Source organism: Sinohyriopsis cumingii, chromosome 2, assembly GCF_028554795.1.
Source record: "Sinohyriopsis cumingii isolate HCF-2022 chromosome 2, ASM2855479v2, whole genome shotgun sequence".
NCBI classification, from domain to species: Eukaryota; Metazoa; Mollusca; class Bivalvia; order Unionida; family Unionidae; genus Sinohyriopsis; species Sinohyriopsis cumingii.
In genome coordinates, this window is record NC_142962.1 from 66,470,094 (window position 1) to 66,488,232 (window position 18,139).

General features: G+C 41.5%; 1 protein-coding gene across 1 annotated transcript in view; it reads right to left on the reverse strand.

Moving 5' to 3' along the window:
- LOC149805077 (ribonuclease DdI-like) overlaps positions 1–18,139 on the reverse strand; it is a 51,641-nt gene extending 33,502 nt beyond the window's left edge. The window contains exons 1-4 of the mRNA XM_089933550.1: positions 18,036–18,139; positions 17,318–17,393; positions 16,598–16,653; positions 10,359–10,428 (exon numbers count right to left, since the gene is read on the reverse strand). Of these exons, the coding sequence (XP_089789676.1) occupies positions 10,359–10,428; positions 16,598–16,653; positions 17,318–17,393; positions 18,036–18,097 (264 nt within the window). The 5' untranslated portion in view covers positions 18,098–18,139. The remainder of the gene's footprint in view (positions 1–10,358; positions 10,429–16,597; positions 16,654–17,317; positions 17,394–18,035) is intronic.

Genomic DNA, 18,139 nt, shown 5'->3' on the forward strand with positions numbered 1-18,139 from the left:
TTCTTTAATTCTTTTTGGAAAGCTTGGTTCAGAAATTCGGTGCCTTTGTCCGTTTGCCATCGAAGAGGGTGACGACCGCTTTGTTTCAACACCCGTTGCAGGGCTCGCACTAACTCGCTGCTCGATTTGGAAGTCAAGGGCACGACCCAGGCAAATTTGGAAAAGACGTCGATGACACAAAACAAATATTTGTAGCCACGATTGTAGCTGGCCAAATGAGAGACATCGGCTAAATCGGCTTGCCATTGATGATCGATGCCTTCCACTCGGGTGCGACTTCTGGCAAACTTGCGTCGAATGGGTTTGTGTAAAGTGTAGGTAGCTTGTTCTTGTAACCATCGTTGCACTTGAGGTAAACGGAGACTTTTCAGTCGCGTTTTGGCAGCACGATACAATTTTTGAACTCCTGCGTAACCTGCAGGATGGGAGGGATCGTAGTAAATGCTGGCTAAGACTTTTTCCATTTTTTTTGTGTTGGTCGGTGTGTTAATAAGACACCCACTCTTGGAGGATGCTACTCTTTTTGTCTTGGGGTATTTTCTTGGATTGCAATGCTTTGCGTGTGCGGCCAGCAATAGGTGTCGAAGAGGAGAAGGATGTCTGAGCGGGGGATATCGGTTCTTGTTTCACTTCTGTCTTCACTTTCTTTTTCTCTTGTGAGGAAGAAGGGGTGGCCATCATCTTTTTAATCCATCCAATTCTGGAGGTAGGTGGTGTTGTCAACTTGCGTACTTTTTCTGGTGGAGTTTGAAACCCTTCCTCTTCTTCTCCTTTTTCTGTCTTGGTCACGGGTACTGGTGGTACTGGTACTGGTACTGGTGATGGTGCTGGACTTTTCATCAAGGTCTTAAAATCTTTCAGAGTGGGTAGAGCTGTTTCGTCTAAAGCTTTCTGGTGAAAGAGTTGCAGTCGTTGCAAGAGTTGACCGTACTTTTGCGATTTTTCTGTTTCGGACAAATCTTGGCGATCCATCAAGGACTGCAATTCGTGTTGTAACTGGGACATCTCGCTCAAATGGGGATTGGGAGGTAAATGCGGGGTGTGTTGTTCTTGCCACCGATGGTATTCCATCCATCGTTTGTAAGGTACTAAAGCTAGTTTTCGTCCTTCCATGGGGTTGTCAGGGGTCGATTCTGAGATCTTGGAACTTCCGAGGCCTTTTTATCTTGCTCCCACCAGTCCTCCCAACATGGTTCCCAAGACTCCTTTCAGTATGGGGCCTAACAAGAGAGGTAAAATACCTCCACGTTGCACTAACATCTTCTTTTTTTGACGAATGGGAATTTTCTTTTGAACCATTTGGCGAAGAACGTGACGATGTTTGCCTAAGCATTGTTTCTGGTGTTTGGACAAAGGGATCGTGCCTTTCAAAACGTTCAAACAACATTCGCACACGGTATCGATGACCTCTTTGGAGGCTGTTTGAATGAGTTTTTTTCGTAGGGGTGGAGAAGCTTTGGACAGGACAGATAACATGTCCCCATGTTTGGCTAAACGTGGTGGCAGTCCTTTCCTTTTCTTTCCTTGGGGTTTTCTGGAGGGTGACATCTTTGAGTCTTCAGGAGCACCAAAAAAACACTGATACCCGACTTGGTCACAGGCCTTTTTATGCTGGAACGCGTCGCCACTGATTGTCTTTACGTCGTATTAGTTTGAGGACAGGCATGACACGTCGTGCAGGGGTACGTAACGGACTAAATCGAGCCAGTTCTTGCTTGGACAAATCCAGCAAACTTTGTAACATGCCCGATCTTTGTTGAACTTTGATTTTGGGAGAAGGTACTTTGTGAGCAGCAGCCACTGCCACTAAATTGGAAGGTCCTGCCACTGGGGAAGTTCTTTTTGGGGTCATCAACGGAGAAGTTCTTGGTGTGATCAATGTCTCCAAGTACTCTTCAGTTCTTGGTGTCATTAACGGAGAAGTGGACAAACGTGAAGCTGCCGGAGACGCAGTCACCGCCGTGGCAGGTCGTGGTTTGCGAGTGTAAGGTTGCGTCCTGGCCGAAGTGCCTCTCTTGCGACTAGTTTTCTGTGGACTTTTCTTTTTCTGGGGGCTTCTTTTCTTTTTCCGGGGTGGTGGTGGTGTCTGGTCAGAGGAGGGTCCTGCCACTGGAGAAGTTCTCCTTGGGGACCTGGTCTTTTTCTTCTTGGGGCTTCGTTGGACTTTTGTCTTGGGGATAACTTTGGGGGCATTAGGATCCCATCTTAAGAGTGAGCGAATGATGACCCCTCCTAGAGTACCGCTCCCTCCAGGTTTCAAAATGATTTGTTTTTTGGTTTGAGTGTCGATGCGTGGATCGGCCAGTTGGACCAAAGCGACTTTGTTTCGATCGAAAAAGCGTTTGGTTTGATGAGGAATCTGAATGATTCCTTGGAGTAATTGACTTGCCGTCACCGTGAACCATCGTAAGACTTCTTTGAGACTAGCTTCTAAGACACGAGCTCGTGTTTGTGGATCTTTTTCTCGACTGATGCCATACAAGGCACGAATCAATTTGACGGGAAGATGCGACTGAAGGGACGTCATGTTCGCACTGAGAGTGAGACAGACGAAAAAAGGGTCTGAGGTTTTTATAGATTTTTTATGGGGAGTGAAATGAAGTCGAGGACGGAGACGTGTACAGGACAGGCCCTCCGTCTTGGCACCAGTGGTGAAACAAGTGGGTACGAAATCGCAAATCCTCGGGAGTCGTAGGTTTCAAATCGACGAGTAAATAGGCGTGTGGAGTTTGAGTGGCATCGTCGTACGCCTGAGTCAACCAAGGCGTTCCTAACTGTTTGGCTAAGACTTGCACTTGCGATTTATCTCGAGGGCTTTTAAACAAGACCACGTAATGCGCATTGAGACTGATGGTGCGATGGGCTTTACTTTGTTGAAACAAATTTTGGGTGATGTAAACGACACTGGCATTACGGTGATGCCCTTTGCGCGTGAACCACAGTTTAATTTCTTCTTCGTCTTCTCCTAACAAGTCGTCGAAAATGACCAAATGGGTTAGACGGGAGTCAGAGACGATGCCATCGTCTTCTTTAGGAATGCCTTCCACAAACACGATGGAATCGCCTTGACTTTCTCGCAAGAGGCTGTACGCCGATTGCCACTCTTTGTAACACCACACGATTCGTTGAGGGGGTCGATCGATCAAATGATGTTTATGTTCGATCAAACGTTTGACGAATTCGGTTTTGCCTGAACCGCTAGGTCCAGCAATGAGCATGTTAAAGGGATGGCGAAGATACAAAGCCTCCCAACTGGCACGATCTAAGTGTTCGTCGATGACTTTGACAGTAGAGGAAGAGGGAGCAGAGACAGCAGAGGTAGCCATGGTGTGAGAAATGTCACTTGTGACACGAAAAACAAACAAGACAAGAGTTTATATACTTTTTCAGAACACGTTTATTGAATGTTTTTTCAAACATGAATACGAAAGACAAAAAATACATAAAAGCCAAAGGCTTAAGTACAAGAATAAAAGGCACATGATAACCATGAACGTGGAATAAACACAAGTGTCTGTACAACATGTTTTGGGTAAAGTTCTAACCAGTTCTATAGTAGGGGTAAGGTCACACAAGTGTCCTCCCGAAAGGGTCTTTCAGGCCTGTCCACGACAGTCCTGTCCTGGGTGACGGGTTCTTCTGGCACCGTCACTAACACAGGTTGAAAAGTAACTTTTTTCCTTGAATAACTCTCGTGCATACTAGGCCACCTCTTGTGTCCAAGCCTCAAAACCCTGGTCTCGGTGATGTCCAACATTTGACTCCTAACCAATCTGGTTTCTTCTTCGTCAACGACATGGTAAGTTACTTCAATGAACAATGAACTATCGATCTTGCCTAGGGTTCCTTTTCATATACAGACCAATACCGACGTGACCGTACGGTAAGGTGAAGTGATTGGGAAGTCGCACTCGCTTCTGGTATACAATTTGATAGACTTTTTCCAAGGGTCGACTGACGATGTGGTGAGTGGGTAAACGTACAATCTTGTTCGGTTGATAGGTGGTCACTTTAAAGTTTCCATCCTCTCCCGATTGCAAGGCTTCTTTCAATACCCCAAAGTTGACCACTCGACTGGTACGATGATTCAGAGTCAGTCCTTTCACTTTGCACGTCGTGTGCACTTCTCCTTGTTTGTCCCGGTATTCGTAGCCGTAATTTTTGGGACCACCACTGACGAAACTTAGAATCTTGTCGTCGGGATGCTCGTCTGTCCAGGCTCCTAAACGGTCTCCTTCGATGTCAGGGTGCTGTTGACTCGGGTGATGGATGTAAATGCAACTGTCCGTGTCAAAGTACAGGACGCGTTCTTCTAACAGTTCTAAAGCTTCGTACAATTTTAAGCGAGCATGAGCTGTCACGTAAGCCGCAATGATGACATTTCCAAAAGGGTCGTCTTGTACAAAGTCCAGATCTTCTTCGTAATTGACCAAGATCAAATCCTCTCGAACGACGTCCACGTGTTTCATGTATTTGGTTTTGTCGTGAATCATCTGGAAGTAGCGGGAAGGTTCTGTCAAATATTCCGTCTTGGGTAAACACGGTCGTTGTGCCATTTTACCCCACAAGCAATTTAACATCACTTTGGCAAACGATCGCCTGCCTTCGTTTTTCTCGATGTGGTCTAAAGAGATGCCTTCTTGTTCGTAGTATTTCTCTTTGAATTGTATTTGGTCTTCGGGAGTGTGACACCAGGAAGGATAGCCGCTGGCTTCTTGTTTCAGTTTCAAAAAGGCATCCACGTAGTCGGCGAAAATGCCTTTCTGAGTAGGGTCACCCTTGTGGTACTGTTGTGTCTTGGGAAAGTGGCAAATTTCGTACACTTCTAACAGTTGGTATCCCATGTCCAGAGCTTTGAACAATTCCACGCTGACCCAGGTTCCCGTCAAGGCCCGTTCTTCCTGGCTGTGATGGCAAGGTTGGTCCTGGTTGCACGTTTCGGCACAAGTACGGCACAAGGGAAACATCAGTTTGCCTTGACAATGGTGAGGTAAGACGGGATGGTATAGGTTCGTGGGAGGCAAAACTTTACACTTGATCAAGCCTTCGTATTGTCGAATGTTTTTCAGGTCGATGTGTTCCGTCAGCAATTGCGGGTGCCCTACAGGAAAGCGACAATATTTGCACACGTAGGGATACAGCGAACACACGTCCAAGTATTTGATTTCTTCTCCTTTCTCTTCGTCGGCTTGGTACAGCAAACAGGTGGCATTGGTCCTTCCTCCGTACAAACTATCCCTCGGGTTCAGCGGGTCCATGAACTGGTAACTTTCCACGAGGCGTTTAAACTCGGGATCGGTTTTCATACGGTGATCGTATTCGTGTTCCCACATTTCCACCACTTGGTATCCTTGCTGTTCTAGCTTTAGGCGTCGCTGACAAGTATCCTGGTACAGGTCTTCCATGGTCCGTTGTAAAAACTGATTTTTAGTGTCACGGTCAGGGTAGCAGACGGGACATCCGTGAAATAAGCAACCGTTAAACTCGTACACGATCTTGGGGTTTTCTAAGTCCCAGCCATCGACCGAATACGTTCCGATGGTCTTTTCGCCTCCTCCGTTGGGGGCATGCTGAATCCATTTGTCTTCCTTGTCGCACAAGTAATGTAACCAACGTAGGGCTTTGACCGAGTATTGACGCTTAACATAGTGGGTCGTTTGAGGACTGATGACAGCCACGGTGTTTTCAGGCATGAATCTTTGGCGGTACACTAAGGAACACGCTTTGGCAATGGTGCAAGCTTCTTTCAAAGGATCGACCCCTCCGTGTTCCATGAACAGTTCTCGAAATTTTTCCACAGCAACGCCGTAAAATGTCCACGTCGGAACGACAATACTTTAACATTTCTTCCTGAAAGTCGAAAGGGTCCGAGGCGTGAGCTTGGTACCAAGCGTAGAAAGCTTCTCGTTGTTCGGTACGCATGTTGTCGGGGTCGTAATAGTGAGCCTCAGGCAAATGGGGTAGAACAGCATGTTGATTGGCTTCCGTATTGAAAAAGTGTGGAAAGTACCCTTTAGCCATTTCTGTCATTCCAAACGTTTTAGGCATTCGGCTCAAAGGCATGGCCAAGTAACTCATCGAATCTTTAAACTGTACTTGTCCCACTTGCATGAAAATGATTTTGGCTCCGTTCAAAATCACTTTAGGACGTTCGGTGCCATGTTCCGCATAGTACCTCAAAAGAAACTGTCCATCGTATCCGGAGAAATTGTGAGCCATCACTGTGGCATGACGATGACAATCTCCGTAACGTTCGATGTCCTCTTGGCTCCACGTCTTGTCGATGGGGTCTAAGACCCATTGGGCAAAATCGGCTAACGTGTTTGGTCCCCGAAAGATTTTTTCACGCCCTCCAGGAATCTTGCTGCAGTGAGGGCAATGACTGAAGATAGGTTCTTGAATGCACTTCTCGCACGCTCGATGAGCCACTAAGAAATTAGGAATGTGAATGCCGGTCTCTTGCATGCATTCGAAATCGAAAAAGATGAAATTTCCTTTCTTCTTGTGACCGTCCTCTTTTTCTGGTGGGGGTTGGTATTTTTGCACGTAGCATTCGTGTTCCAAGTCCACGATGTGGTGACAAATGTGACATTTTTTCTTTCCTCGACATACGTGTGCCTTGGCATTGTTGGTAAGTATGCCTTGTCCACAGGTAGGGCACAATCTCAAGAGTTGACAAGCACATTTCTGCTGTGAACCTTGCGTCTTCAGATGTTGCTGGTAACAGGCAGGGCTGACAAACGTACGCAGACAAGTTGAACAAGGCACTGGTTCTTCGCTCAGACAGGGTGGAGAGGCGAAACATCCTGGGCATTTCAATCCACAATGCTTGTGTTGCTCTCGATTGTTATAACCATAATCACATTTCTCACAATAATAACCGTATCCCAGGAATCCAGTGATACTGGTAATGGTATCGAAATGGTCATCGTGATGATAGACATGAATGTATTTTCCGTCCTTAAAATCTTGGCCTCGAAACAACAGAGGCCCGCGCATTTCTTGAGGGTGCACTTTCAAGGTGTATCGTGGAGCTAGGGCATCTTGCAATTTTTGCATCTCAGGAATGCCACAGGGTGTGTCTTTGGACAGTCCGGCTTGTTGTAACAGGAGTTCTGCTTCGTTTCGTTGTTTGGCTCGATAGGAACGTTGAATAGTGTTCCAGGTTCTTTTCCATTCTACCGTGTCGTTCTTGTTGGCATAGGTTCGTCCCACCACGATGGCTCGAGCTAAACACATCTGGTCTTGAGGGTTGTTAATTCGGACGAGACTTGTTTTGGTGTTGCGAAGGTCGTCCACCAATAACATCTTTTTGCGTCCTGTCCCTTGAGGAAGAGAGACGTGAGCCATTTTCAGTGTGGCTTTACCATCGGTGATGTCAAACTGGTCATTAGATTGTTGTACGTGTTGAATCGTGTCCATGACTTTGGAAGGGGTCAGTTCTGCGGGTCTGCTAAACTCGATCCAAACAGGGGATTTCAAACCGTCGTGATCTATGGATAGTGTCAAGCGATCGTCTTCTTTGGGTTGACATTGTCGCTTGAGTGCAGTGAGCAAAGAATCCCACATCTCGGTGATAAACCCTTCTGCTTTCTCTAAGGGTACGTCGGCCTTGAAATCTTTAAACTTCACCGTGTAGGTGTAAGCCGTGGTTCTAAATTTTCTAGAGGAGCGCTTTTCCGTCTCTCGAATGGAATAGTATTTTTCAGGGTTGACTAAGGGTGACGAACTTGGTTTAGAGGGTTCGGATTCTGGTTCACTCATGTCCTCTTCAAAATCACTGGCATGAATTTGTGCCAAGATTTCATCCCTGGTACGAGGCGATAGATCACGTTTCTGCCTCTTACTTTCTTCTTCTTCTTCTTTCTTCTCGAATGAATAGGATCGTTTCATCTTGAGTGCAAAACGTCAAATGACTCAAGTTCAAACACCATAGACTAATTTATAGTCATGGCAAACCAGCGTATATAAAAAGGGTGTGTCTTGTCCTTTCACTATTCATTTCACTCTCAAACCGAGGAGAACGATGGAAGAGACTACCCAGATGGAACGTTTCGTCAGAGCTTTGCGAGGGGTCATTAGAAAATTCTCTTCAGACCAGCCGACAGACTACTCTCCTTCCTTTCGAGATAAAAGTCAAGATACTTGCTATATCTGTCAGAAGAAAGGGCATTGGTCTTCAGAGTGTCCAGACCGTCAAAAAAGAACAAAAACAGGGGCTAAAAAAGACAAAAGTCAAGATACCTGTTATTATTGTAAAGAAAAAGGACATTGGTCTCCAGATTGCCCAAAAAAGAAACAAGAGGAGTCAGAAGAAAAGAAGGATTCTTCAAAAGAAGAGAGGGATTCTTCGGAAGAAGAGAGGGATTCTTCAGAGGAAGAAGAGGAAGAAAGAAGACAATTCTATTTAAAAGAGGCAAAGAAACAGGAGAAGAAAAGAAGAAGGGAAGAAAATGAGGAAAAAACGGTGAAGAAATTCAAAAAACAGAGAGACTAAATAATGAAAAAGAAGAAGTGTACGAACTTTTTAAAGTGTTCTGTGGTGAATTGTGAATTGGATTGTAAAAAAATGGATAAAAGAATACATGAATGATATAAGGTAAGTGTCTTTGAGTTTTGATTTTAAAATAAGAAGCTACACTCACGCACTCATACACAGACACGTACTATAAGGGTAAAATGGGTGGGTTTATTTTTGAGTTATTGGCAAATTGAAATTGTATTTCTTTTCGAGAAATGTGGGTGGCCCTGAAAAGGGCCTTTTTTCTTTATGGTGTAGGAGTGAGTTTAACCAATCAACTTTAACTGCCTTAAGCCTTTGCCACGGCCAAGGCCTACTTCTGATGATTGGGTTGAAATCACTAAGGGTGGTACGACAGGCTTAGTCACAGGGTTGGCGTGTTTAGCTCGGGAAGGTCGTATTCTCTTCGGTCGTGATAAAGAAGTCTGATACATTTGTTTCAGACTTCTTAACTCCGCTAAAATGTCCAACAGTACCGTAGCCGTTTGATTTTCACCCTCTTGTTTCTTTGCTGCTACTTCTTCTTGCTGTTGTTGCTGTTGTTTTTTTCTTACCTCTTCTTGTTGCTGTTGCTGTTGCTGTAGGAGAAAAGCTTGTTCCGCTTCCTTTTGTCGTTGCATAAATTTCTCCAATTCTTCTTTCTGTCTCTGTCTAAAATTCTCCACTTGCGGTAATGAAGAAGGTAACGAAGGTTCCGGAACAAATTCTTGCGAGGTAAGAAAATCCACAAAATCCCAATGTACCTCTTCTGAAAGTAAGTCCGGGTTCCCTTGGGCAGTCTCCCCTGCTGGTGCACCCCAATGGATCGTTTTCTGAGTTTCCGTCATGTTCAATCACTGTCGCATAGATTGACTGCACACAAGCGCTAGCGAATCTATATAGACCAACTGACGTCACAGACTACTCTCTTCGGATTGGATGCGGGCTGACTGAATTTTGTAACGCGTGTTTGGATTGGTGAATGAACTCAATCCGTTTCAATCCTACCTCTACTATAAATAAGCGCAGTTCAGTGCATTGATTCACTTGTTCTCGTCGCTTCAAGATGTGGACCGATGTGCAATCTTCTACGCTTGTGTCTTCCATGATGTTCCGGACGGACATACCCATGTATGTCCGATCCAAGTGGACCGTTGTCCACAGGACAAACACCAGCCTGTGGATACGTAGGATCTACGTTGAAAGACAAGGATGCCTGAAAAGAGTGCTGATTTACGGACCAACAGTGAGACGTAGCCTAAGGACAAGAAGAAGACCAATGCGGTACCCTTTATGTTAATGAATACATTAACATAAACCCAAAGGCCCTTTTCAGGGCCAGCCATATTTCTCGAAAAGAGATAGCCTTTCAATTGCCTAAATTTAAATTTAAATTTAAAAAAATTTTTTTTTTTAAAAAAAATCCCATGTTCAATTCCCCTTGTCCCTAAACAAACCCAAACTCTATTCCCCCATGTTAAATTCCCCTTGTACGTAGAGTGACCCACGATTTTTCGCCATGTTAAATTCCCCTTGTACGTAGAGTGTCCCACGATTTTTCGCCATGTTAAATTTCCATTGTACGTAGAGTGTCCCAGGGGTCCCTGTAATGCTAATTCCCATTGTACGTAGGGTATCCCACTTAACTACTACCAATGCTATAATGATACTGCTGTGGCTGTTGCTGTTTTTGTCAGTAATAGCATTTTTTAATCGTCACATGTAATCATCACTCAGCTGCTATACCCATCAATAACAATGAGAATATTGTTTAGAAATTTTAAATACTTTCATTTAATTCAAATTGAATAATAAGGCTTAGATGTATAATTATTTTAATGGTTCTAATGCTACTCACCGATATCTCTGAATAACTGAAACTCGGACCTGGGCAATAGCTGGGATTTTCTCCGGAGGAACTGGATGGCCTGTTGTGCATTGGTTAATAATAATAATAATAATAATAATAATAACAATAATAATAATAATAACATCAACAATAATAAAGGCAGTTATGGATATTCCAAAGCATTTCACGTACAAATTGGATGGTGGTGTAAAATCTAAAATGCAGTGTTTGACACCCTTGCTGTGGGTTTGACAAAAAGACACTGAACACGTATTAATGGTTATAATATGAATAAATTTGTACACTTATAATGGGTTATAGCTTGAGTAAATTTGTACACTTCCTATGGGCTATAACATAAGTGAATTTGTACACCTACTATTAGTTATAACACGAGTAAATTTGTACACTTGCTATGGGTTTTAACAAGAATAAATTTGCACACTTACTATCGGTTATAACACGAGTAAATTTCTGCACTTGTTATGGGTTATAACTTTAGTGAATCTGCACAATTTGCAGTCCTGCGGCTCTTACACCTGTCATCTACCTCTCCACAGACTTCTTCAAGAGATGACATCTGAAATGCCTTTATATATCGTGATTATTTCCTTCTTTCGCGGTTGCATAGTAAAATAAATTATTTAAAATGTCTCTTCAATTCAAATTTGCCTATTTTGACCTTGTGATTTATACCGAGGAGGAGGAGGAGCTGCCAGTAACAAAACTATCTTACAAATACACGTGTATTACCAAGGTACAGCAAGTTGCACGGAGCGAATAAAATGGGAGGACAGACGGACGGACGGATGGAGAGAATGGGGTATAATAATGTTCCCAACGTTTCATAAGAAAGTGTATAACTACTACTACTAATGATGAGGAAGATGATGATAATCATCATCATCATCATGAGGAGGAGGAGTAGCACGACGACGACGGCGATTCTGATACTACTACTAATAATAATGATTATTTTTGTAAGAACAACAAAAACGACTTTTCCGAGGGCGATTTCATTTTGTAAACATAAAGTAAAGTTCACAGTATAATAATAACAGTTGCGGTGGTGGTTTTGATCTGATGAAATTACACTGATGCTGGGAAACATAATGGTATATTGATGAAACGAGCATGTGAATCTTTTACTATTATTAGCATTAATAATCCATGAAAGTGAAGTCGCCAAATAAAAAGCCAGAACAAATAACCAGTTATACAAGATAGATGCAGTGACCTATATCAGGAATAAAAATTCCAAAAACGTCTAGAATGACACTACTCTGTTTATTATGATAATAATCTACATGGCTAAGTTTTCAGTCAGGCCAATATTGCCGATTATAACTCTACTTCAGAAGATACTACATAGAAACAATTCAATGTCACTTTTATTGCAGCACGAGCACCGTAGAGCTTATACAATGTGCCAGAGTAAAATTTTCTACAGCAGCAAAATTGTACTGCCAAAGAATATTATTTTATCAATGTAGTTGAAACTATAGTAGATAATTTATTTTATATTGAAAGTTTTACGCGATATATATATATATATATATATATATATATATATATATATATATATATATATATATATATATATATAAAGTTCAATGGCATTAGGACATAATTAATACAAAGGGGTAAGTCTTGGAAAATACGAACTCTGCGGGGAAACCTGCCACCATGAATACTGTAAATCACATTTGCTCGACCTTGTCGTAAATATTGCATCGGAGTCATATCACGTAATAAACCTTGCCGACCATGTGCATATATATTCGTGAATATTATCAAGAGATTCCGTAAACCTGTGACTGCACAAACATCCGAAACACATTCAAATATAAATGAATTAATAATTACGATTGACGCGATTGCAGTTTTTGATGTCAGTAGCGTACGAAATTAAAACAATTTATCGACTGAATTCTCAACTAGACAAAGCTTTGCCGGCCGTGCATCAGCTAACTAAATCGCATGGAATACGAATAACAAGCCGTATGCAAAAAGCTGATATACTTGAATTATTGAGACCTATGGTTGTACTAGATCACCTTGCTCTCCATGATAATTCATCATCGGTTGCTAATACGACAGCAAATATTAATACAACACGATACAACATCTGAAATAAATTGCACGTGAGCGTAATATCCGAATACTAAAAGGTGCAAGAAAAGCTTGCATTATTAGGTGTGTATGAAAATGAACAAGACCGACATCGGGACGAATAGAACTTCCGTCGTATTGCATCTGCTGGTGCTTCTGAAGCTGCTGAGCATGCTCGTGAACAGCAATTACATGTACCTGAATTTGAATTTCATATGTGTAGTAGTGAATTAGAAAATCCCGTGGTAATTATCCATCGCCCATACAAAAAAAAAAAAAAAGAGACAAAAACGTTCGACAACTGTTATCAAAGATGATTCCAGGAATCATATCGGTGTGTAAGCGCTCCGGTGCCTCAAGCGTTAAAACATACATTTTTCTTAATTTGCATTTGATCATTCCACTAAGTCATGACAAGGATACATTTAAAGCCACCATCAATTTACAGTGGTGCTCGTACAATCCTGAACCACAAAGACACCAAAGCCATTAATGAAGACATTGATGGAGATATTGTAAAGATTCTCGAAACGGTAGTAAAATTCACCAATAGAGATCAAGATGGACTCTTGACCGATGTTTACACATCGAGCTACATCTCTCATCATATCAACAGTTTCGTGGATCCAGTTAAATTACAACATGAATGTGGATGCAGCCACAAAGAGTGATAAATGTAAAATATTCACAACAGATGTTTCGAGTGGGTGATTTTATCGTCTTTACATTTTGCTAGTGACAATAAAAACCAGCCTAGTAAACACTAGCAATGCTTGGGTGAACTTAATTTTTGCAATATTGAATTTCCCGTGCAGATTAATGAGACCACACTGAAGAAATAAGCAACACTTTACCCAGGTATTGCTGTTCATATGTTAACTTAGGATAAAGGTTTCTGCCCGATTGCGCTATCCCCACATGAACAGTGCGAACGAACCCAAATTGATTTGTTGTTGCTGAGTGATATGACTCGTTCAGAATCGCTTTCGCATTATGTTTGAATAAGAATCTTGCCTGGTTGTCAAATCCAAACAGCGGTGAAATCTGTCGAAGCAGGGTTATTGTTAACTCAAGAAGACCCATTTATGCGATATATACGGTACTGACTTTGTATACGTTGTTGCGGGATCGTCTTTATGTGCCGCACCAGTCGCTAAACATGTTGCGATGCGAGTCATCGATAACATTAAAAATATTCCTGGGGATCGGTTGAAAATAAGAGAATATAAACGGTTCAAAGCCATTACGTTACAGTTAACAGAAGCAATGCCGCCTGCGGTTGCTAAAATTATTAATGAAGACGCCCAACAACGACTGTAAGATTCGATGATTGCAAATCTGGCGATGGGAAGTGGGGTTTGACTGCAAGCCGTCACGCAAAGGTATTAGACAGATATCAATAACATATAGTTGCACCATGGCTCAATTCAAACATATATCAAGTCTCGCATTTGACATGGGCACGCCTGTGGATCGAAGCGGGAACAAAATCAGTATTACTCATACCTGGCCAGACAAAACCAATTAAAGATAGAATTATAAGGGATGGACACGACTATGTTTCTTCTACCATATGAGACATTCTTGGAAATTGAGGGAAAACAATGATGCTGAGTATTCCGCCTATGCTTAAGTGGGATTAGGAAACAAGGGAATCATTGAATTGTTCAGCTGGGCGCGTATTGTTATATTGATGGAAAGGAAATCAAGTCAGTTCTTGACAACGTCGACGTGGCCACATACAGTGATGATTACACGAGAACAGTCTGTTAAAAATTATATATGTCAAAGATGCAGCTGATGATGCAGATCTTAAACCGTAAAAATTTCATCAACTTATACGTGATTCTTTTAAGCGCCCACAACCTGCTTGTATAGACGCCAGAACTACTGGCGCTGCCTCTATGATGTCTTGTGCCAAGTCGAAGTTCAATCTTGGATTTGCACAACATCAATCACAACTCACTGGTGGTTCATTAAAGTTTCCGTGTACAATTCCCCTCAGTCACATATCTAGGTGTTGCAATGATGTTCGCAAGGTTACTTTTGGAGATAAACACGATCACCTTGTTTCGCAAGAACAAAGCCAATGATGCAGTTTGGCGTACAGGATGTTCTGCTATACCACCTCGGCCTAAGTGGCTAGAACGTCCACCTCTGATGCTGGGAGGTCGCGGGTTCGAACCCCGGCGGAGCCATACCATATACTTATAAAAATGGTACTAACAGATGCCTCTCTATGCGAGCATCATTAAGAGGTTAGTGTTAGGACTTGTCGACCTGGTGTCAAGATAATGTGACTGAGTGAGATATCATTCTTCATGTCTGTGGCTTGATTCCCCAGTGCTAGACATCACTGAAAACTGCCACACTGCATACATCGTATCAATATGACTGAGAAATTGTTAAAGCGACATTAAAAACTACAGAATCACGTTTTGTATTGTTTTTGCAATATGGAACCGTTTTCTCGCACACACCACAGATGTACATCCATCAAGTGTTATGACAGGACAATTTAAGTAGCAAATAAGTACTCAACACGTCTTACTGCACAAAAACACGTGTTCGTGACCTCTCCACTTACATCGCGAGACTATACTCAAACCCGTAGTAATAATCCGACATTTGACAACTTAGGAGTGACTTGAGATTTCGTTCAGGTTAAACGGTGATCAGGAACCCTCTGAAGAAATTCAGCCTAACTATGCATAAACCACTCTTCATAATGCAATGCACGTGAATGTCACAATCTGTGGTAGCGTATGGATAGACCACAAAACATTGACACTGGTCTGCAGTGTTCGCAACAAGATTTCGTACGTTGTACACGATGTATTGCTTTTCGTTGGGACATATATCTTGAGCTGTTCAGATAAATTGTGTTACTGACATGTATTTTCATGTACGTGTCGGTGACGCTGGATGTTATCTACAGTCGTCTACAACTGTTTTATTCAACTATACCAGTAGTTTACTAGTCGTTTTGTTGGTGGTGTCGACCCAGGTGAGCTTGTGATTTTTGAAAATCAAACTGGTAAACTGCAAACGTCTCCGAGGTGAACTTCTAATTTTTGTAGATCCAATTCATAAACTGCAAACGTCTAACGAGGACCTTAAAAATGATATTGTCAGGCTAAAAGGCGCTGTCGCAAAGAACCTTGTTGAGATCATTGTGTGTCGGTTGCCTATATCAAAAAGTATGTTGACGGTACTAATGCTACAAACAAAACAATACATGGATGAACAGATCGTAAATGTGCCACCACCATCACGTGTTGTAAGTTCATTTACAGTACATTTAAACCTGATGACCAGCGAAGGAGAGGAGAAAACAACTGAAATCATAACAAATTGACAATTCACTTTTCATAGAGCAAATGGTTTTGATAAACGATTATGAATGCTAATAATTCACGGGTTGCATATAGTATGCTGATTGCTTGCTAAAGTAAATAAAAGTCATCGAAGATAGAGACTGGGACCTATAATCAGGAATACAAATTCAAAACTCCCAGAATGACACTACTCGTTGACACTGTGCCATATCTGCGACCACTTTAAGGGTACTTACTTTTGACTCGATGCAGTGCGAGTCTGATCGAGGTTGGGTCAAAGAAATAAGGCGCCCGTGGGAATCAACTTCCTAAGACAGAAACGTGTGTTATTTCTACACAACAATCTACAACCGAGTTCCAAGTTCCGTTACAACAATAGCGGCAACAATAACGACAGCTAGAAGAATTGCAATGGATGACCCTCGCAAATCCATACAATTTTCACTCCACATACCATCCCACCCCTGATGCAATATCCTTCAGATATATGATTCATATAATCCTGATGTGGATAGTGTGATGAGAAAAACAAATATTTGGGGAAAAATGCATTTTAATTGAAACGTTTTGTTTGCATGTGACCTTTGAACTTCTTCCAGAGACCCCAACCATAGGAGCCAATAACGACGGACAGACGGATGGAGGGATATATAGACATGCATATAGACATATGGTATCACAATATCTCTGACACATTTTAAAAGGTTTGTTGATACCAGCAAAAACAACTCTTGGTTCTCATCGACCTGTGAGACCCCAGCAGATGGCTATCTCATAAGTTCAAGCTCAAATACGTACCAGAGTCCATGTATCGTCCAGTAATTGTGTACGAGAAACATATTACACGTCTTTTCCTGTAGAGAAGAATATACGGTTATTACCTCTATTTCAGCAGCTTTGCAATTTGTGTCGTTATTTATCGACTTATTTATTAGTTTCTTGAAGCCTTTATTTCGGCAATTTTAAAGTTTATATTCATCGACTGTATTCGTCCATAATATATGAAAAGGTAACTATTTTACGACAACCATAATCCTTATATGCACTGTGTATGTGTATATATATATATATATATATATATATATATATATATATATATATATATATATATATATATATATATATATATATATATATGACTCCGGGAAATGAAGAAGGAATATTTAGTCAAATTATCAAAGGTAAAAGTTTTTATATATTCAGAATATATTTTCCTGATACAAATGTAAACATATACTTTAAAGCATTTTTGTCCTGTTTGAATGTTTCCTATTTTTAAAACTTCTTGCAACCCTCATTTGCCGTAGGTTTAGATAGCTATTATATACATTAACTTATTATTGGGTGATATTATATATGTAAAATAATATTTAAACGACAGTCCTTGAATTCTAATCAACTCCTTTAGGCCAGGGAATGTGGGGGGTGGGGCGTTCTTTCTTTGAGCACTGAATGCTTTAATTTGATTTATCGAAGTTGTAAAATGTTAGAGGAAATAGTATGTAAAAGTAGACAAACCTCTTGTCGACCCTTGATACACGTTGCAGGAGGCCATTGTTCAGAAAAGACGAATATATCGAAGTCCTGGCAAGCACTGGAATGGAGTGGCATGAGAATATTCTTTGCAGTTGCTTTCCCAAATGGCAAAATATCTGGGTTGTGACGAATTCCTAGGAGAGAGAGAGAGAGAGAGAGAGAGAGAGAGAGAGAGAGAGAAATGTGTTCAAAGAGTATAAAATGTTTTCGTCATCTTCCTAATCCTTAATTAAAGTATTCAATAAACATACGTGTACCATCCTTACTTTCTCACGTTAAGAATCCAACTGCAAACTGCTGGCAGATTTGGGCCTGTGTAGTTTGTTAGGAGTATTCAATAAAACAAACAACATAGACCCTCATCAGCAGACGCATTATGCTACGTCAGATAAGAATCATTGTTATTTGCAGATCATGATTCGGGCCAATATCTGAACAATAAATTCATTTATATTGACCACGATCTTGATGCTATTGTCATGCACCAAACAATCTTATTCCCGTCAAATGTCAGGGAAGACTGCAACTCTCAAGACCACGTATACAAAGGACAGCTACTTCGCTAGACAAATTTCGCAAAATGCATAAATATCACACACGGTAAATTAAATATTATGATTTAAAGATTACACCGCCATGTCATCTGTGCAATAACCCACCCACCTACCCAGATTTAGTTTTTCGGTTCTAAGCTACTTACGTAAAATGAACAGTCATGAGAAGGATCCAGACACATGCTTCCCACATCATCGTTTTAATCATGTATCTGTTAAATAAATAATGATTATAACTAGGTTATTTGCA